Source organism: Nicotiana tabacum, chromosome 5 (assembly GCF_000715075.1).
Source record: "Nicotiana tabacum cultivar K326 chromosome 5, ASM71507v2, whole genome shotgun sequence".
Taxonomy (NCBI): domain Eukaryota; kingdom Viridiplantae; phylum Streptophyta; class Magnoliopsida; order Solanales; family Solanaceae; genus Nicotiana; species Nicotiana tabacum.
Genome location: NC_134084.1, coordinates 109,779,585 through 109,801,832, shown reverse-complemented (window position 1 = coordinate 109,801,832; position 22,248 = coordinate 109,779,585). Strand labels below are relative to the sequence as shown.

The following is a 22,248-nucleotide window of genomic DNA, read 5'->3' as shown; positions in this document are numbered from 1 at the left end:
ATGATATTTGGAGTTCATCTCCTCTTTATTCATGAATTAGTTTGGGCAGAATGAAACCTAACAGGATTGCTCAGTCGGGTTTACCCGGTTGAGCGTCGGTCGCGCTCCTTGGTTTTTAGGGCGTGACAATAGCGGCCATTCTGGCTCTCTCAACTCGGGCCAATTCTTCGACCCTGGTGCTCAACTCACCCCTCAAGTTGACGGCCCTTGTTTCGCTCTGCTCGAGCTCGACCCTTAAAGATGCCACATGCGCCTGAAGGTCATTATTCTCAGCCATCACTCCCCTGATCACATCGAGCTCATCCTCGTTAGCCCTCAGCGCCCCCTCGAGCACGCTGCATCTGCCGATGGCCCTTATAAGCTCCTCGTCCTTCTCCCTCAGCTCCTCATCTTTCTACTTGAGCCCATTTCAAAGCATCTAAAACTAGTCGTCCTGGATAAGTAAGTCGACTAGCGTTCGGTGCTTAGAGCGGTACTCATTGTACTTGGATACCATCTTCTTGAAAAAGGTCTCCCTACGCTCTTCCCACCGATCACGCTCAATCTCTATAATGAAGGTCTGACACTAAAAGTTGACATGTCAGCGGGAGTAAATTACACATATGAAATGAACTAACCTAACATGGGAAAAACAAACTTACTCGCAAGGCCATGCCAGATATACCCAACGACAGATCTGCATCCTTCAGCATCTGCAACGTCCTGTTCTCAGAATCCGCACACAGAGGAGCGCAGGTCAGCACTATCCGTTCCGAGTTGGCCAAAAGGTCATAATCTACGGGGATGACTATGTGCCAATTAGGCCTCTCCGTCCTTATCTCCACTCGGGTGAACGTCTCCTCAAAAGCCCGCACCTCCTCAAAGTCGACATCAGAGACCGACCTATCATCTTCTACGAGGATAGTTTTATCCCTTCCGCACGTTGATGATGAGCTGACCTCGGCTATTTGTGCAGGTTCCCTCTGTCGTAGGTCCCTTCAGCTCCGTCGGCCTTTCCTCCATGATGATAGCCGGGGTGGGAGCAGCCTCAATGCCCAGTAAGGATGTCGCCTCCGCATCTAAAACAATGGGCATTTTCGACTCGGTATCAACAGCACCAACTCTTCTAGTTTCCACCCTCTGCCTTTTCCTCGGTACTGCCTCCTCATCATCATGAGATGACTTGTCAATTAGGTGCAGAACACGGTGATCGGAAGTCTCAGCCTACGTAATGGCTGCATGTGGGGCGAAATCACCCAATGGCAGAGCTAGAGTTTGACCCTCTCGTACAGACTCGGCCAGTACAAATTGCATTCCAGCTAAGCGACCACCTGGCAGAATGCGGGCATCAGAGCCTTTGCTTTCTTGGAAGCTCACCGACCTGGCGAAAAAAGAAAATCATGTTAAAAAAAATAATGACAAGACGGTGGTAGGCTATAACGAAAATGAAAGGGTTGGGGAAATGAGAATCAGACTCACTAGTCGAAGGCTTGGGACCAAACCGCTTGTTAAAGGACGCCCAGTCGCGAATTCCCATAGTATGAGGTATGACGTGAGTTACCCAGTCTTCGATATCAAGAACCAAGGAAAGTGGACGCCTACCAGCTAAAAGTAGAAAGACATGAGCAAGTCAAAAACAAAAGAGGGGGGGGGGGGTAAACAAAATATATGACAGATGATAAAAAACCATTACGATTGAAGTTCCACTGCTCGAAAAACCCGGCTGGGTCTGCCACTACGTGCTTGATCCTGACGAAGAAGTAATTGCACCAGAACCGATGGTTCGCCTTATCATCCATCCCCGTCACTAATCCTTTAGTCCCATGGTGGCGGAGATGAATCAGCGTGCCTCGATATAAACTAGGCGAGAAGAGATGCAGCAGATGACGGATGGAGACTTCGCAGCCGGCCAACTCTGCGAACTTCGCCAACATCTAAAAGACTTTATATAGGTAAGGGGCTGGCGATGCCGGGCAGACGCCACAAAAGCAGCAGAACTCCTCGGCTAGTAGGGGAAGAGGAAGAGATTAACCCACTAAAAATGGGTAGGCGTAGAAAGCGCAATACCCAGGCTGGTGAATTTGTATCGTGTCGTTCCCCGCCGGAACAATGTCGACGTGAGTAGGAATACAGAATTTAGGTCGCATGTCAGATAATTATTTCGACCCCATAACTGATAGTACCTGCTCAGGCGCAGGGGCAAGTTCTTTTGGGAAGTCATTTCTGACCGACGGGTTCCGAGGAACAATCTCCTCCATGGTAAGAAAACTTTCTTCTTCCGCAACCGTGGGTTCACCGCTACCGGAAGGCATGGCTACCGATAGAGAGGTGGCATCAGAAACTATGTCAGAAGTGTGAGGGGAGTTTGTCATTTCCGCAGTAACGTGTATACAGTAGACTCGGAACGAGAGTATCAACGGAAAAAGAAACCGTAAGCTAGAGCTGAAAAGCAGAAGGAAATCGGAAGCAAGGGTTAGAGAAGAAGCAGAAGAACAAGCAAAGTGCCAAAGGAATATGAAATGCGAAAAGTTTCATTTTTGAATCTCCCTTCCCCTATTTATAAGATACAGATCGATGCAAGAAACTGTCATTGACACTAAAATCGAAGCAATAGAGGCACTGGAAACGACACATTGCATCGGGAAGATGCGTAATGATAACGCGTGTGGCCGTGACGTCACCCTATGTTAGCCACGCCAACCACAACCTTTGAGCCGATCCGTCATCAATGCGACGTCGACCAATTCAGCTCGTTCGCCACGGCGAAATGTCTTGTGATTAGATACAGATAAAATCCGCTCATCGAGGACTCCCAAGAGGACGACCTCAATAAGCGAAGGGACTAACTGTATGGGTCAAAATTAGGTCTAACTTAATGACAGACGAGCTGAGGCCGAGGTCGAAATCAAGTTCGGTCCAGTGGCGAGGAGTCGCTCAGAGAGAGAGACCAGTGCCGAGGTCGAGTAGAGAATAAACAGCTGCAACTGTTCGAATATTCCTATGATTATGAATAGGAATATTCCATTAAATATTCCCCCAAATTATACTTTTCTAGAGTTTTCTAGGAATATCCTTTATAAATAGGAAGAGAGAGGAAACAAGAGGGGGCTGGGGACATTTAAGAAGAACATCTTGTAAAGGGTTGACCATCAAGAATATACAAAAAGCTTGTCTTGTCTCCTCTGTTGGATTCCATTACAAAATATTCCCCTTTAGTTCACAAGATCCAAGGACACTTTGTTCATTTTCATAGTCTGTTGTCACACGCTGTAGTCAGAAGAAGGAATCATCCATCTTATTTAACATTTGAGTGACAAATTCCTTCTTATTACATTTAATGTCATTTATCACATTTATTGCATGTTTTTATTCTCACATTTATTGATAGTCATCGAGCACTAACTTGACATTAGTTGACTTGAACACGGTCCCGTACCACCAAAGTTGTTAAACTTCGGATATGTAATTTATTACTTTTAACTTGGATTCAACTTTTAACGACTTAAAACTTTTTGGTCAAACAGCTGTCAGGAACACATACAGTCCTTTTATTAGAAAAGGCATTCCTTTTCATTGTATACTAAAATAAAATATTCTACACCATTATTTGTCGGAAAATCAATGGTTTCTAGGGGTGTATTCGGTATTACGGTATTGTTTTCAGATAATAAGTCAACTTTTGATGCTTGGTTATTAGGAAATATTTTACAAAGACAATATTTTTACCAAAAAAAGATAATGATTTTCTTCACTTTGGGCGGAAGCCATTTTCTTCGCAACTATCTCTAACCCTTTAAAGACAAATTTAAATTTTATCTCAAAGAATAACCGGATTTTAGGAGTGTTCATAAAAATTCGAAAAATCGAACCAAACTGAAAATCAAACCAAACTGACCAAAAAACCGATACTTTTTGGTTTGATTTGGTTTTGGTTTTGAAATTTAAAAACCGATTAAATTTGGTTTGGTTTTGGTTTTAATCAAAAAAAAAAAACCGAACCAAACCGAATATAGGAGTAGCTATTTTAAATTCCTTATTACACCTATATATATGTATACTTTTATACAAAGTTTCAAAAAATTTATAGTAAATGTTAATCGTTTGCATTTTTAGTACAGTTCTTTACCTTTACATTCTAGTTTGATTGGTAGTTTTCTTTTGTTAAGTGTAAGAATCTATTCATGTTAAAAATAATATATTTTTAATTGAGTTCTTAAATTATTCATCACTATTTGATTCAATTATCATCAATATATCTTGGTAAATAATAGATTTCTCAAAGGGCAATTGATTTGATAGTGTTACGTTGAAAATGTGGTCGCTGAAATATGTGTTTGGTAGTGTATGTCTTATATTTAAGAAAAAACCGACCAATAACCGAAAAAATCAAAAAACCGACATAAACCGAATTGAGATAAAACCGACTTAATTGGTTTGGTTTGGTTCTAATATTTGAAAAATCGACTTACTTGATTTGGTTTCTTTTTAAGGAAAAATCGATTCAAACCGAAACATGAACACCCCTACCGGATTTTGTTGGATTGCACTGATGGTTACCGCTTTTGAAAACTCTGGGGGTGTTAATGTTTCACCTTATGTATTAAGGGGTTGTTTGGTTTGCAAATTATATAATTTTAGGATTATATACTGAGATTAATGATCCTCAAGTCATTTTGTACTACTGTTTGGTTCATATATAAAAAAAGAGATATGCCATGTATAATCTAAACCTTGGACTAGATTGAAGCTAAATAAACTTAGATAAATTTTCTCTTTCAAATTTTAACCTTGTATATGGGTGATCATAAAAGGTTTGAGGGGTATATCACGACCCAAGCTTGACATAAGTTTTTCAGTCTAGAATCCCGCCCGTTCTGCTTGATCTCGGGACTTAGCGTCCTCGCTGAGGTTTGTCCCACCATCGTATTGAGGGAGATTCGATCTGATACCATATTTGTCACGACCCAAGCCCATGACACGTATCATTTGCTTTGGGCCTAAGCCCGTACGGATTTGTCTTCTGGGCTACATCACATCGAGCCCCAAAAGCGTGCGTACCATATGAACTTATGTCATGCTAAGTTCTTTCACATTTCACTCCCATTTCAATGTGGAATTCGTCTGAAATAATATGTACTCAGTCCTGCTTGCGCCACTCTCATAAGTCCGCCGTGTGTCATGGGCATCACAGAGTACAATTGTCTTTTTGATACCTTTATGTGGGATAAATAACACCAAAATGTTGATAAAAATTATACCGATTCAGCTAAACTATTACTGAGTAGAATTTAATTCGGGTAATCAGACAATTCTGGGTGAAACATCAAACTTAGTGGGCTATTGTGAGCTTTTAGCTTTTTTAAGTTCAAACTTCAAAGTGAGAAACAGAACTGTAGAAGTCCTTGTTTGAAGAAAAGAAACGATAGAATTTATTACTACTCTATTAAAAATAGTAGTATTGTAACAGAAGAAGGTTTGAATTGAAGAAAAGAAACCTCCCTTCACGCTCTGTCACCGAATATTCACACGCTGTTGCAACAGCAAAGCACATTCTTTCGTATCACTGTCTCTCTCTCTTTAAAATTCTCAAAGCAAAACTTATAGAGAAGAAAACTACGGAGGAGAGAGAGAGCACCAAAAAGATCTCTCATTCTTCTCCACAATGAACGACCTTTTAAATGTAAGCTTTCCATATTTCCCCCTAACACCCCTCTTGTTTTTTCTGTATCTACATTTTCTTGATCTATATGGCAGCTCAGAAATTTCAAGAATTGGGAAAAGAATGAATCTTTTTCGACCCTTATTCGATTTTCCCTTTCTTCACTTCTTTCTTTGGTCAAAGGGTCAATTTTTTTATGACGATGCTGACCTCGAATTGGGGTCAAATTTTAGTTGCCATGATAGCTACTTTACCATTTGTTTTTTTGATCTGTATGAGAGCTGACAAATACAAAGAAATGAGAAAAAGAACAAAACTTGTCGACCCCTTTTGGATTTTTTCATCTTTCACTGCTTTTATTGCTCAAATAGTCTAATTTTAGTTGCCATGATAGCCACTTTACCCTTTTTTTAATTTAAAATTTATATGGAAGCTGATAAATACAAAGAAATAGGAAAAGAACAAAACTTGTTAAATCTTTATGGATTTTCCATGTTTCACTTTCATTGCTCAAAGGGTCATGTTTTATTGGTCATTATAACCAATTTACCTCTTTTTCTTGTTAATTCTTTTGGCAGCTGAGAAATGGGAAAAGAACAAAACCTGTTAACCTTTTCTTGGATTTCAATGCTTTCCTAGCTTAAAAGGATCAAATTTTATTTGCCAGTATACCCAATTTACCATTTTTTAAATCTGTATGAACAGCTGAGAATGACAAAGAAATGGAAAAAAGACAAAAATTTATTTTGAACCTTTTTGTGTTTTCCCTTGCTTCACTTTTCATAGCTTAAATGGTCAAATATTTGTATGTCATCACTCAGACTTACCATGTTCTTCTTCTTGATTTGATTAAGAAAAAGGTTTCTGTAGTAAATAATTGTAATGAAAAAGACAGTACAAAATGACATTTGGATCATGACAATTGTTAAAAAGCTACATTCTTTGGCCTTTCTTTGCCACTACGATGAAGTTGGCTTTTAAACTTAATGCTGTAAGGGATAGAAGAAGTGAAGGAAAACAACTTCCTAGAATTTCCATTGCTTATAAGGATTTTAATGCACAAGGAAGAGAAATGATTCTTAGGCTTCGTTGTCAATGATTATGTCTGAATGTTGTCGTGTCCCTTTTATGGAGGGGGAAAATGACTCTAGCCTTAGCATGATCTTCTCCTTCGGAAGCACTATTCTCAATTGTTTCCCTGTTATGGAGGTGAAAGAAGTGTCCATACTTTTTCCCTGCACATATTTTAACACATTTTCTTGGTAAGATTAGATATTAGGAGGCAAAGTTGCCTGATCCTCTGTAGACTCCTCTCCATGGCACATTTTCGACCCGAGAATTGTCAAACTATCTCCATGGCACATTTTCGACCCGAGAATTGTCAAACTATAAGCTGTTTTTACACCTCGTAGCAATATTTGGGTTGGCATTTTGGTCTCTAATGAGTGCTCGGTTAAACGTCTTGCTGAAATAAAAAGGAACCAATGCTAATATGGTGTCATTATAACTATCTTATCTCCATGATAATAGATGAAAGAGTGTCACTACTCACTAATGAGATCCATCTTTTTGCTGTAACTTTGAACCAAAGAGCTGATAACTGGATATGTGATTTATAGTTCAAAAATTTCGCTTCATAAATGGTATATTCTACATAACTTTTTGGTCTGGCAACCTGAAAATCCTTTTCCTTCTCAATGTGGTATGTAAAACTCTAATAGCTGTGGGTATAGTTTGTCATTGACCAACTGTCCTTGAACCTGGATTTTCTTCATGTGGTATAAGACGTATGTAAAATTAAGGTACCTGGTGGAATTGTGAGGTGCGCAAGCTGGCCCAGACACCACTCTTATTAAAAAAAGATGTATGTAAAATTAATTAGCCTTTGTTTTGCCATTTATATATAAAAAATGATTATCCTAGGGAACTCCTTTTTTTGTTTCTTTACTGATGATTTCAGAGGATATTCAATGTCTGTGTCACTGAACTTCTCCAAAAGTTTAGTATGTTTAGTGCTATTTTTAGTGGTCTTAGTTTTTTAACTTCATTCACTCATGTCGGCTTTGATATAATCCTTGAAGCATGTTGCTGCATGTAGTACTCAATATAATTATCTATATCCTTTTGGTAATGCACTTGTTGAAAAACATATAAAATTTCATTTCTCATATTATAACAGCTTGATTTCTCTTGTAGGATGATTTTGATACTTTCGAGGCCCCTAGGCATCAAAATGATAGAAATGGAGATATTGAAATGGGAACACAAAGAGCAATGAATTCCGGGGAGCTAGGCCTCGATGATTTCTTTAAAAAGGTTTATGAATAATCTTGTTGCTTTTTTTTAGAAGAATAATACCATGATTGTACTATCCCTCTCCCTCCCCTTCTTCAATTACTTTCTCTGGTATTTTGAAGTTGATATCATGAAGCTTTCTCACTTCCTCCATTTCTTGCCCCACTTATCTTCGTGTGCTAGGTTCAACAAATTGAGAAACAATATGAAAAACTGAACGGACTACTCCAGAAACTTCAGGTATAAATTTCTGTCCTTTTTTCTTTCAGTCTTTCTCTTTAAAAGGTACAATTGCCAAAATATAACCCTGCAATGAAGTGGCACCTAATTTCCTCGAAAGTGCATTTGAGTACTTCACGTTTTCCCTTTTTCTTTTACTTTTGTGTCAGAGACACTGCTTCTATCTCTAACAACTTGATCATTCTTTGATGAGCAGCTCATGCCTGTATTTCTTTTATGAGTTTGGTTTCTTGTTGTGTGTTATAAGATATGTGTTCGAGGTCTTTAAAATTCTAATGTAACCTCTTTTATTCGCCACTTGATGTAGAAAGCTCTTGGTTTAATTGAACGTCTTTCTGCTCCAAGGTTCAACTTTCACTTGCAGAGATTTTGTTTTAAAATTTGCATTCCTCGATGTGCTAATCAAGCACACAAAGGTGTCACATTTTAAATATTTGTATTCTCTCTGGATTTGGATATTTATACTAAAACCAGTAAAACTCTAATGTGTTATATGATTAACTTCCTTTCTATTGACCACCTAATTTATAAGCCTGTGTATCTCAGTTTTTTAGTAAGATTACAACGAGCTTCCTTTTCTTTTTCTTTGACAAGTATTCCGGCGAGCTTCTACTGTTTGAGAATTAATATTGTTGACGGTATGTATTCCATGTCATGGTTTATCAGATAGTAGTTGCCATCTTTTGCAACTTCATTTTTCCACCAGTTCATTGGTGTTTAGATTTATTAAGAGCACTGTGTCTAAGTCAGGAAAAGCACTGTGTCCAAAAGATTGTTGGTTGACTGAGCATTTTGACTTTTAGCTGTTCCGTAACATAACCTAGCTTCCAGAGATAAATCGTGTTCCTATACATAACTAGAAGGCTCTTCCATATATTCCCTCTAAAATTCATAATTCTCTCTCAATATGTGTACTTCAACTAACATAGAGGTTGAAGTGGTAACTTTAAGAACTGTAGGCGCAATGTAGGTTACTTAGCAGAAGATATATGAGCCAAATGAGGTTGGAAGATCTGCATAATCTTTTGTTTCTTTAAATACCAGGTAAACATGTAAATACTTAAAGATCTGAATGTTCTAACAGGATGCTCATGAGGAATCAAAGGCTGTTACAAAAGCTGCTGCTATGAAAGGTAACCCATCCTTTCGCCATTGATTTGCATTTTTATGGTATTCTGGACTCGTAATATATACTCACTAACTTTTTATGGAACCTAGTTTAACTTGATTGGAGTAAGAAGCACCCAATGTGTTACCAAAGTTGAATCAAAAACTTTCTTCAAAAGGATAGTTGAAATGTCAAAAATGGTTTTACTTTAGGAAAAAAGACATGCATCAGAGTTCAGTATTATGTAGTGAGATTATTATATGTTCTTATGATATCCTGCAGGTAGACTTCCACAATTTTGTAGAAAGAGGTCTGTCATTCTTGATATACCATACAATAGAAAGTAGAATGAATTAAGACATAAGATAACTAGATGCTCCCTCTATTCCAATTTGTGTGTTCTTTTGTATAAGTATGTATCCCAATTTATGTAACACAGAGACCATATTGTTCCCTTTTTTTACAAATAATAAACACATTAGGAGTACAGATAAAAGATGAGAGCATGCCCTAAAGCAATTTGGGAATGGATTAGTGCTACTGTCCTTAAATTTAGGATGTTTATGAAGCAAGTAGGTGCAGTTTATTGAATGTTTGTTTTTGGTTTTGCAAATGTAGCGAATAAAATAACAATTGAAATTGGAGTTTTGCACTGAGTAAGATCTTCCCTTTGCTTGGGAAAGTCCGTTCTCCTTTGATTCTTGCTATTCGTTTTCATATTGTGTTTGCTGTTGTTTTTAAGTAGGTAGTTGTTAATTGATAAAATTGTAACCTGCAGCAATTAAGCAGCGAATGGAAAAAGATGTCGATGAAGTCGGAAAAATAGCTCGATTAATCAAATTAAAAATTGAGGAACTTGATAAAGAAGTGAGTAACATTAAATTCTTACATGTTGTACTTTTGGTCCTTTAATCTTCTCTCTGTTTCAATCTATTGTTCATTCTCTTGCAGAATCTAGCCAATAGAAACAAGCCGGGATGTGGTAAAGGATCAGCTGTTGACAGATCAAGAACAGCTACAACCGTGTAATGTCGACTACTTTGTCTCCTTTGTTTCTCTGATAGTTACTTCATTGTCATACAGTTACTATTTTGACATTGTTGAATGGGTATCACAAAGTTATTTTAAAGAGATGCTCAAATTGGTTGGCTATGATGTATGTAGACACTATGCTGCGGCAAGCAACAACAACAACTGCTATGCCTCAGTCCCAAACACTAATGTTTTCATAGTAAATAGAGTTTGAATTCTTGAATTTTGTACTGATCAGGAGAGTAAATAATGTTTGTGCTAGGGGATGTATAGTTTCTGTTGAACTTGATTGTAGACAGCAGAATATTTTCAGTGTATTTCCTCCTTTTAGTAATTCATTTATGGATGGGTGATTATAATCCCTGTTAAACAGAAACAGTGTGTTTCCTCCTTATAGTACTCCCTGTTATCAAATCATTAAAGTATTAAAATCTTAACTTTTACTCTTAGTTCTTATATGCACACATGTGGAAACAATTCAGTTAGTAATTTCCAGTTTGTCAGTGCTTAATATATGGGAGAAATAGTTAAAGTGAAGCCCTTATTGTTCTCTTTAGTCTTTCCCTCTTGCATTATTGCACATTCTTAATACTTATCTTGATATACCTATGGTATGCACTTAACTCGTTATATATGCGCAGTTCCTTGAAAAAGAAGTTCAAAGATAAGATGGCCGAGTTTCAGGTACGTCAGTTGCGTTAAGAATGGCTTTTTCTCTAGGTTTTACTTGCTATTAGGTTCAATTGATTAAAATGTTTGCAGACTTTAAGAGAAAACATCCACCATGAATACCGTGAGGTTGTTGAAAGGCGAGTATTCACAGGTGCAAAAAACTTCTGAGTTTGAATTTCTGCATGGATTTTAAATGTTTTCAAAACAAATTCTAATTGCTTTTTTTTTTGTTTGTATCTTTCTCTTTTTGTGGTCGCCAGTGACGGGTAATCGAGCTGATGAAGAAGTAAAGCTTTGTAGTTCTTGTTACTTATTGAGAACGTAGATTCTTTTTCGTATATCTTCTAACTGTCCCCCTTTTTCTTGTTTCCCTCTATTTTCATCTTCAGACAATTGATAGATTGATAGAGACTGGGGATAGTGAACAAATATTCCAGAAAGCTATTCAGCAACAAGGGCGAGGACAGGTATGAACCTGCTCAATGGTTTTTGCAATCTCTTCCTTTCAAAAAATTTGTATTGTTACCTTATGCGCTAGTATTATTAGGTTGTAACCTATTCACATAGCGCGTAGGATCAATATCTTAATGCTTGAAGCTATTATCTCTGGGATTAAAAAGTCCATGCTTGTAAATAGCTTAAGTTTCTGTTGGCTTTTCCACTGCTTTGTTAAACATGGAATTGGGCCAGCCTATGCCATTTAGTGCTGTTTTATGTTTAAATACGTTTTCTCAGAATCACATAAAGCCCGTGATGCCTTACTCCAGCAACATTCTTTTACCATCTCAGAAGCTGCTTATTGACATTGGAATGATCCATCTTTCAACCCTCTTAAGTCTGATAGGGATCGTCAAATTCCTAGAAATGGAATGAACGGTGGGAAATGACTATTCTGGATGATCTGATGCTAATACTTGGTGATAGAGGCAGCAGATAATAGTGGGAAAGGGTTATTATTTTGGTGACTGAAATTGATAAGATTTTCTGGAGTTTTATGTTATTATTTCAGTGCATATCATTTTTTGGCCGCCAATCTTGATCTAATGACCAAGTATGATGAAATGTAACAACTAGTGCCCGAAATATACAAGCTGGATAAGGCCAAGTTGACAAAGATCTTTTTTATCCTCAAGCTGCTAATGACTGATCAGTGGCTTTCCCTTGGAGTAGTGTAGCACTCGAAAAAGTGAATGACGCAACATACTGGAATTATGTTCAAAAGAGGGGAGATAGCAGGGGAACTAGCTCTGGCCGCTTGGTGATAGAGGCAGCAGATAATAGTGGGAAAGGGTTATTATTTTGGTGACTGAAATTGATAAGATTTTCTGGAGTTTTATGTTATTATTTCAGTGCATATCATTTTTTGGCCGCCAATCTTGATCTAATGACCAAGTATGATGAAATGTAACAACTAGTGCCCGAAATATACAAGCTGGATAAGGCCAAGTTGACAAAGATCTTTTTTATCCTCAAGCTGCTAATGACTGATCAGTGGCTTTCCCTTGGAGTAGTGTAGCACTCGAAAAAGTGAATGACGCAACATACTGGAATTATGTTCAAAAGAGGGGAGATAGCAGGGGAACTAGCTCTGGCCGCTTGGTGATAGAGGCAGCAGATAATAGTGGGAAAGGGTTATTATTTTGGTGACTGAAATTGATAAGATTTTCTGGAGTTTTATGTTATTATTTCAGTGCATATCATTTTTTGGCCGCCAATCTTGATCTAATGACCAAGTATGATGAAATGTAACAACTAGTGCCCGAAATATACAAGCTGGATAAGGCCAAGTTGACAAAGATCTTTTTTATCCTCAAGCTGCTAATGACTGATCAGTGGCTTTCCCTTGGAGTAGTGTAGCACTCGAAAAAGTGAATGACGCAACATACTGGAATTATGTTCAAAAGAGGGGAGATAGCAGGGGAACTAGCTCTGGCCGCTTGGTGATAGAGGCAGCAGATAATAGTGGGAAAGGGTTATTATTTTGGTGACTGAAATTGATAAGATTTTCTGGAGTTTTATGTTATTATTTCAGTGCATATCATTTTTTGGCCGCCAATCTTGATCTAATGACCAAGTATGATGAAATGTAACAACTAGTGCCCGAAATATACAAGCTGGATAAGGCCAAGTTGACAAAGATCTTTTTTATCCTCAAGCTGCTAATGACTGATCAGTGGCTTTCCCTTGGAGTAGTGTAGCACTCGAAAAAGTGAATGACGCAACATACTGGAATTATGTTCAAAAGAGGGGAGATAGCAGGGGAACTAGCTCTGGCCGCTTGGTGATAGAGGCAGCAGATAATAGTGGGAAAGGGTTATTATTTTGGTGACTGAAATTGATAAGATTTTCTGGAGTTTTATGTTATTATTTCAGTGCATATCATTTTTTGGCCGCCAATCTTGATCTAATGACCAAGTATGATGAAATGTAACAACTAGTGCCCGAAATATACAATGAAAGTGAACCACCATCACCTGATCCTTATTTCTTTTTCTCTTCATGTTCTATTAAATAACATTACATGCAAACTTTTGGCCTATTGTGTGATAAAGAAGCTTAGGTACGTTAGTAATCTTGCTAGTAAGTTGAAATTTTAGTGATTGGTGATTTAATAGTATACTGGTTCTCATTGTTGGCGACTTGCAGATAATGGGCACTCTAGCTGAAATTCAAGAGCGCCATGATGCAGTCAGAGAATTAGAGAGAAAGCTTCTTGAGTTGCAACAGGTATATGCTTTCCTTATTCACATCTAGTCTGGTACCAATTTGGAAACATGACAATTAAAGGAATATATATATATATGGGGACATGATAAATGAGTAATACATATCTGGTTAAATTTTTTATTGTATACTGCTACGCAGATATTCTTGGACATAGCAGTGCTGGTTGATGCTCAAGGAGACATGCTTGATAATATAGAATCACAGGTACTGAAATTCTTTATCCTTGTATTATCCCTTCTACTAGCCTGTTTAAAATAAGAATTGGCACTTTGGGACTGCTACATTTATGTTTCCTCATTTCCAAACAACCCGAATTTTCAGGTTTCAACTGCTGTAGACCATGTGCAATCAGGGAATACTGCTTTACAAAAGGCGAAGAAACTACAAAGGAATTCCAGAAAATGGATGTGCTTTGCCATCATTATCCTCCTCATTATTGTTGCAATCATCGTCGTTGGCGTGATTAAACCATGGAGCAGTAACAAGGGTGCTTAATTTAATTTATTCATCACCCAGTTAAGCAATGTATACATATATATATATATATACATATATATATATATATATATATATATATATATATATATATATATATATATATATATATATATATATAATGGATACTATCACTGGATATGCTATTGATATATACCATTTCTTGGTTTTGTACATGTGGACCTTGGGGCTTATCTCTATTTATAGAGTCTGACCTGCGATTGAAATATGTAATCTTTTTCTTTTTCTTGGTTGGAATTTGGGAGAATACTACTCTGTACTGGAAGAATACTATTGATTCAAATTTTATTGAAACCATGGTGTCTAGGCCAGCTTGGGTGCATTAAACTCCAATGTCTTTTGCGTGAACGAGTTATTGACGACTCATATTGATTTGACAAATCAACTAATCCTAACATTATTGAGAATTTTTCTTAAATCCTTTTTGGAGTCTGATTCTGCTCAACTTTAATACTCTCCAAATATAGCATCCTTTAATATAACTCAGCTGGAAATCAGCTTCTTTAACTTGTTCTGGTTGATCTTAACAAGTAATATTACTAATTTTTTAATATTTTTACGTTGGATTAGTTCTTCTTTGCTTACTATCTTTGCCATTATCATTTTGACACATAGTCATGTTGTAGAATAAACAGTAAAATCTTTTTTTCCCCCAAAAATGCTGGCGGTCAGCAGCTACTTCAATTCCCAGTTTCCAAGCTACATTCAGTTTCCTCTATTTTTTTCTTCTATTCAAAATCAAGAAACTCGAAGCTAGTTCCTAAAATTTGACAAATCAATTAATCCTAACTTTAGTGACTCATTGATTCGAATGAGTGTAATTTTGTCGCCATCAGCCCTTTGCCTGGTCAAAATTATTAATCATCGCTAAACAAAAATCAATTTATAAATTAGGCGGTACGCCCTCCGTTCTATTTTGTTTGACGCTATTAGTATTTGAGGAGTTAACAACTTTTTCCTTTGACTACAAAATTTCCAAACATTCTTTAAATATTTTTTAATTATAATATATACAACGACGACGACCCAGTGAAATCTCACTAGTGGGGTCTGAGAATAGTAGTGTATACATAGAGAGGTTGTTTCCGATAGAGCTCGGCTCAAGAAGACGAAAAGAGACAATATATCAATACCATCAATAAAAATCATAGAAAAAATAACAGCATCACAAGAACCAGAAAATAGACGAAAAGCAAAACAATAACAAGTAGATAAAGCTCGGCACTAAGAGGAAGGAAAGAGTAGTGTGAACTCAACACTAACCCCTAGCAGTCTAAGACTAAATCCCAACAGACTATCCTCACTCTGGTGCGCTGTAGAAATATGCACAACTACCTCCTAACCTACAACCTTAATGCTCGACCTCCACATTCCTGTCTGGGGTCATGTCCTCAGTAATCTGAAGTCACGCCATGTCCTGTCTGATCACCTCTCCCCAGAACTTCTTAGGCCGCCCTCTACCTCTTCTCGTATCCATCAAAGCCAGCCGCTCACACCTCCTCACAGGGACATCTGGCTTCTCCTCTGAACGTGCCCGAACCATCTGAGCCTTGCTTCCCGCAGCTTGTCATCCATGGGGGCCACATTCACCTTCTCTCGAGTATCTCCATTCCTAATCTTATCCATTTTAGTGTGCCCGCACATCCACCTCAACATCCTCATCTCTGCTACTTTCATCTTTTAGACATGTGAGTTCTTAACTAGCCAACATTCAGCCCATACAACATGGCTGGTCTAAATATATATATATATATATATAATGCAAATACTAGTAGTTTTATCTAATTTCTAATAATGCAAATCTTGTTTTGAAAAAGAATAAAAATTGATGTCTGAATTAAGACTGAAGTTAGAAATTTTAACTTTTTTTACATCGAACCCTTTATTCTTCTTGAAAAATAAATGGTGAGAAAGTACTAGTACGATATATTTGCATGTATCAGCAACTAACATGAACATCCATACTGAACAAACTCAAATATCTTAGTTCAAACATCAGCTTCCATCTCTTTCTTCCTAAACTAAATGGCTAGGGTGGATAAATTTTTGAGCTTCATTTTGCTACTCTTTTTTTTTCTTTTTCAGTACACTTTTTTGCTTCTCAAGCTGACCCTCTCAATATTTTGAAGGCTCATAACTCTGGTTGTGACAATAATGTCATTTTTGATTGGTTAATTAATCTTTAGAGGAATTAAGAGTTCTGGTCCAAGCCCTAGGGTAATTATGATTTGCTCCAACTATTATAAATCACTTAATGTAGAAAGCATTAACATGTATTTCTATGTTCAAGTTAGAGTGTGTTTGGAAAGCCACTTAGGAATTAGATTTGAGTATTGGGTGTAATTACACATTTTGGCATATTTGTCTGGTCAAGTAATTACTTGGACAGCATGGAATTGGGTATAATTGCAGAGGTGTAATTAAACTTTCGAATTCTTAGGGTCTGTGTGGAAAGTCACCCGATAATTGAAATTGACGTAATTATTAGGGTAATAATTACACAGCCTAGTAATTACGACGACCTATTTGTTTGTCATAACGTAATGACAGTATAATTACAAGGCGTGTTATTTGGTTGAACAAGTGTGAAGTAATTATCAAATCTTAAAAGTTAAAATAATAAATATATGACTATAAATAATTTTTTATAAGTATAAATGAAATTAGATTTAGTATTAAAGATGCATATCTTTTCATGAAAATACAATAATTAATAATCATATATTTATAACTAATATGTAAAAATAATTGATATATATTTTTCAAAATAATAATATTTAGTTTAATTAATTATAAAAACTAAAAACATATATTTTGTAAGAACATTATGGAATGCATGTTTGATAAAATAAATTAATATTGGAGAGTGTAATTACATCTCTCCAATTACACTCAATTCAATGTTGACCAGGTAATTACTTGGCTAGACAAACATGCCAAACTGTGTAATTACACCCAAATCCTAGGTGGCTTTCCATACATGCTCTTAAGGGGAGGTGAAAATTGGTGGTAATTACACCGTGTAATTACAAGGTTACTTTTTAATTTCTTTCCTTTTTATTTTTATTTTAATTTATTTTTTTATAACTTTTTATTTCCATTATTTTAATTTCTTTTTATTTTTATTTTTTATTTTAAAATTTCTTTTTTAATTTTAAAATATTTTTCTTTGCACATTATTTATCTTTTATTTTCTACCTTTACTTCTTGTGATTCCATGTAATTGCTCGTATAGTTTATTTCTTATTTGTTTTATTTTCTTCATTTAGTGTAATTGCGTTATTATTCTAATTTTTGAAACTACACCTCCTAATATTAGAAATAATGAGTCATTAACAAACTTGGCATATAATGAGCGATGCCATTAAAGTAGAATTTCATTGTTGAATGAGGTTATAAACTTATTATGTTTCCTAATCTTAAGTTGTAATGGAACTTATTCTTATTATGTTGGAATTTGACATATGTTAAACTATTTTATTTTATTGAATTTTGCAATTGTGTTATATTTATGGTTTCAATTTACTTGTTTTAGTAGTATTGACTTGTTATTTTATATTGCATGTTGTTCATTTTTTAGTTAGAATTGATAGATTAGTTTTGTCAAATATTTGAAAAATGTTCTGACATTATATTTGTAAATATTAATTTATTTTATAAAATTACATTTCATGATGTTCTTATAAAATGTATGTTTTTAGTTTTTATAGATATTAAACTAAATATTGTTAATTTGGAATATATATATATAAATTATTTTTACAATATTAGTTATAAATATATGATTATTAATTAATATATATTCAAGAAAAAATATTCATCTTAAATACCAAATCTAATATCATTTATACTTATAAAATTTATTTATAGGAATATATTTATTATATTAACTTTTAAGTTTTGATAATTATTTCATTTAAAATTTAATTTAACTGTGTAATTACACTTGTGCAACCAAATAGTATGCTTGTAATTACATTGTAACTACGTTATGACAAACAAATAGGTCGTCGTAATTACTATGTTGTATAATTACTAAACGGTATAATTACTACCCTAATAAATACACCAATTCCAATTATCAGATGGCTTTTCAAATAGACCCTTATTGTTTTTTGGTGTGCAGTGAAAATATCACGTTATATGAGCAACTAGAAAAACTTAATAAATTATTGTAAATGACTTAATTAGAGCCATATAAATACATGTTGTATGTTATAAATAGAATTCTATTTAAGGTAAATGTCTATATTTTAGGGTTTGTTATTTGGTGGCTAAGTCATTTTTTCCCTATAAATAGAAGGGTTCTATTCCATTGTAATTAATTCCAAAACCAATAAGAATTCTCTCTCTTTCTTTGCAATATTCTTTTTCATTATTTTATAACACATTATCAGCACGAGACTCTAACCAATTAAGTAGAAGCTTTGGGATTGAGCATAATGATTGTCAATTATTCCAATAACTTCCTTCATGATTAAATTTTGAATTTAATGTATGTATTTTACCGTATTTTTTTCTTTTATTCTATAATTTGATTTTAATTACAAGCAAAGACAATAAATTTAGATTATAACTCTAATGGAGTTAGTAAGAAATTATAACCACTCGAAGTGGTAAAATTTCTATGTCTTGCCATGATCAAAGTCATGTATGATCGTGAGCACAAAAAGTGGAAACCCGTCCCATTGAATTTGCTCCATTCCCATTCCCTTAAGAGAATGTGGTAGCAATATGTAATAAGTCTGAAAGAAGACAAAATTATTATCGTGAAGGTATCAATGGATGTGGATGTGGTAATAAGAGAAATTATAATCGTCATCATTGTGGCAATGAGAATAATAAGGATTCTCAAAATAATCCTTCACTCTGTGAAAGTAATGTTTGCCATCGATTTGACATGAGATTTTGTAAAGCACATATAAATGATTATGATCTATTCATGATGTGAATGTGACAATATGTGATTTGTGAATACATATTCATTTTTGGAAGAATATGAGTGTGCTAGTGGTATATATCACACTCACCTCTAGAAGGAGGTTTGAGAGGAAATAAGAAAATAATGTTATTATGGCATAAATGGTCATTGGTCACGTACGTATTGAACGCCAAAATATTTTGGCATTGTGATTAGCAAGAAACAGATCTTGCATATAATTTTGACCATAACCATAATGGTATAACTTTCTCTTTAAAAGAGATATTCACCATATGGATGTTGATGAATATGTGGTACTACAAAATTAATTGAGAACTATGCAAGAGCCAATTATACTATTTTGAAGAAACAAAATTAATTATCAATAAGCCATTATATTATAGTAAGTCTCAAAGAAACTTATTTAGTTTCTAAAGTATTCGCAAAACTGACTGGTTATATTGAGACTATAAATAAAGGAAAAGTATAATATCTTATATTACTACAACTTGTAGCGAGGTGATATGTATGTAAAAAGCTACCTGCTTTATTCTCCAGTTTGTACTACACAAATAAAAGAATGCCATAATAAAGTAGAAGTTTATTGATATAAAAACCCGTATCATAATAAACTTGGAGTTTATTGATAATTGCACACATCATGGTGTAAACCTGAACTTTATCAATATTGATAATTTATTTAGTTGGCATAGTTGCTTTAGCCATGTTAATTTACATATGATTTGCAAAAATAAAAGAGAATTCACATGGGCAAATGATAACTAGGGGTTATGATGCATTTTACTCTCCTTCTTGCTTAAGTTTTGATTAGAAATATGTACAAAATAGTCCCAAAGTCTCACATGTTGTACTTGATTGCAGGGTTTGATCAACAAGGTAATAATTTGTCAAAAACCAGCTCAAAAAGGAGTGAAACATGCAAAAGTACCAAGATCAAGGCCAAGCTCAGTCAAACAGGGCCAGTGCGGCCGCACACCATTTTGTGTGGTCCACAAAGATGAAGTTCAGAGAGAAGGCATTTTAGGCAACCAAGCAATGCGGCCGCAAAGGATTTTGTGCGGACCGCATTGATTTCACTGCGGCCGCACTCGATTTTGTGCGGTCCGCAGAGCCCAAGATCAAAGAGTTGCCAATTGGAGGATTATGCCCAATGTGGTCCACAATCCATTTTGTGCGGACCGTAATAGAAGCCATCGCAGCCGCAGTGCATTTTCTGCGGTCCGCGGTGACCAACTTCAGAGAGCACATTATCTCAGCCAAGAGCCTTAGTGCGGCCGCACTCGATTTTGTGCGGTCCGCACTAGCCCCACAGGGGCATTTTTGTCCAGAATTTTCAGCCTAGTATAAATAGTTTCTTTTCCCATTTTTAGGTCATCAGTTATTTTTGGACGTAGAGTTGCGCTCGTGAATAGTTCTCTTTTACCATTTTGAGTAATTTTAGCTTAATTTCATCATTGAATCTTCAAGTTTTATCTAGTAATTAATTATTATGGGCTATTCTTCATCTATTTCTTTATTTTCTTCTATAATCATGAGTAGCTAGACCCATTAGCTAGGGTTGTGGCTCAACCCTAGTGTGGGTAATTGATGGGTCTTGTGTTTTGATGCTTGATTGTCTATGAGTGTTTGATATTTGGACTAATTTAGGGTTTTAATGTTGAATTAGTGGTTGCAAACACTAGTTTATGCCTAGTAGACTTTGGCTCTTCTTAAGAAAGAGAGCCTAAGTCTATGAAATTGGTCCAACAAGGAATTGGGGCGTACTCAAGAGATTGATAGCCCCAACTAAAGGGTTAAATTTAGAGATAGTAATACCCGACTTGAACCTCAATTGCTTGCACAAATTATCATACCCAATTGGTCTTGAAAAAGTCAATTCGGGCAAAATTACTCGAACTACCGAGAGGTATAGAGTGAGTAGAATCGTGTAATGGTTATATCATACTCCCCAAATGTGACAATCTAGCCTTAGACTCAAGAATCCGTCAATTAGCCACCTAGGAGAAAGTCACTACCCTAGTGCCTTTTATCTATTTGAACAACCTTCAATAGTTTAATCTTAGCTTTACTTGGCCTAATTTAGCATCTTAATATATAAAATTAGAAGTAAAATAAAAACAAACAATGTTTAGAAGTGCAATTAGGAACAATTACACAACTCTCATTTAAATAGAAACTCAACTCCAATATCTAGCTCCCTGTGGAAATAGATCTCGACCTTCTCGGGTAAAAGCTGCTTCGACCTCTCTTGCTACTTCATAGTAATACAGGTTTGGCCTCGATCACTTTTTGGCACCATTGCCGGGGAGCTAACGATTTTGGCTATCTATCTAAATAGTATTGTGTATTGTTCTTTTTCCCTTCCGTGTTACTAATTTGTGTGTGTCACAACTTCAGGTACAAAATGACAGCAAACTTAAACAACGCACCTCTTGGAGATCTTCCGCCGGGGGAGGAGGTAGATGACAATGTTGATGATGAGGTCCCTATTGTGCCTCAAGGACAAAGGAGAAGCCGTCAGACTAATGATAATATTCCAAACCCTCCCCCGCCACCTCCAAGAGCGGCTCCTCGAGTGCTTCCCAACCAAGGCTATGCAAGTGCAATTGTCCCACCCTATCCGGGCGGGCAATTTTTAAATTACCAATGTGATGCTGACATTGCTGGAGCATCGTGGGTATTTCACGGGCGCTGCCAATCAGAATGTTTACAAACATCTCAAAGGTTCTGTGGATACCTGTTGGGGGAGCAAGCAAACAAATATGTCCGAGGATGTACTTCAGTTGAGACTCTTCCCATTTTCACTTAGAGGGAAGGCATTGGATTGGCTTGAGTGACTTCCCAACCATTTCATCACTACTTGAAATGAGTTGGCGGACAAGTTGATTGCAAAAATTTTCTCACCGGGCATATGGCACCATTGAGAGATGAGTTCTTGGCTTTCAAGCAGGATCCCACTGAACCATTGCATGAGATTTGGGAGTGTTATAGAACAATAGTAAAAGGATGCCCCAACAATGATATGACTGAGGCGATGATCCAACAGACTTTCTACCGGGGAATTAACATAACAAACCA

The 22,248-nt window shown here is 36.0% G+C and overlaps 1 protein-coding gene across 1 annotated transcript; it reads left to right on the top strand.

The window, feature by feature from the left end:
• Positions 1-5,490: 5,490 nt before the first annotated feature.
• LOC107795285 (syntaxin-132-like) lies at positions 5,491-14,257 on the top strand. Its single transcript, XM_016617896.2, has 13 exons — positions 5,491-5,659; positions 7,835-7,954; positions 8,117-8,173; positions 9,258-9,306; positions 10,060-10,148; positions 10,233-10,306; positions 10,955-10,997; positions 11,076-11,136; positions 11,246-11,271; positions 11,375-11,452; positions 13,632-13,712; positions 13,851-13,916; positions 14,034-14,257. The coding sequence occupies exons 1-13, from the start codon at positions 5,642-5,644 to the stop codon at positions 14,205-14,207; spliced, it is 936 nt and encodes a 311-aa protein (XP_016473382.2). The 5' UTR covers positions 5,491-5,641; the 3' UTR covers positions 14,208-14,257.
• Positions 14,258-22,248: the final 7,991 nt, after the last annotated feature.

What these genes read in the sequence shown, in the direction of transcription:
- LOC107795285 (XM_016617896.2), top strand. An exon ending in TCGATGATTTCTTTAAAAAG is followed by an intron (nt 7,955 to 8,116) that starts GTTTATGAATAA and finishes TTCGTGTGCTAG; the next exon opens with GTTCAACAAATTGAGAAACA. An exon ending in AGCAACAAGGGCGAGGACAG is followed by an intron (nt 11,453 to 13,631) that starts GTATGAACCTGC and finishes GGCGACTTGCAG; the next exon opens with ATAATGGGCACTCTAGCTGA.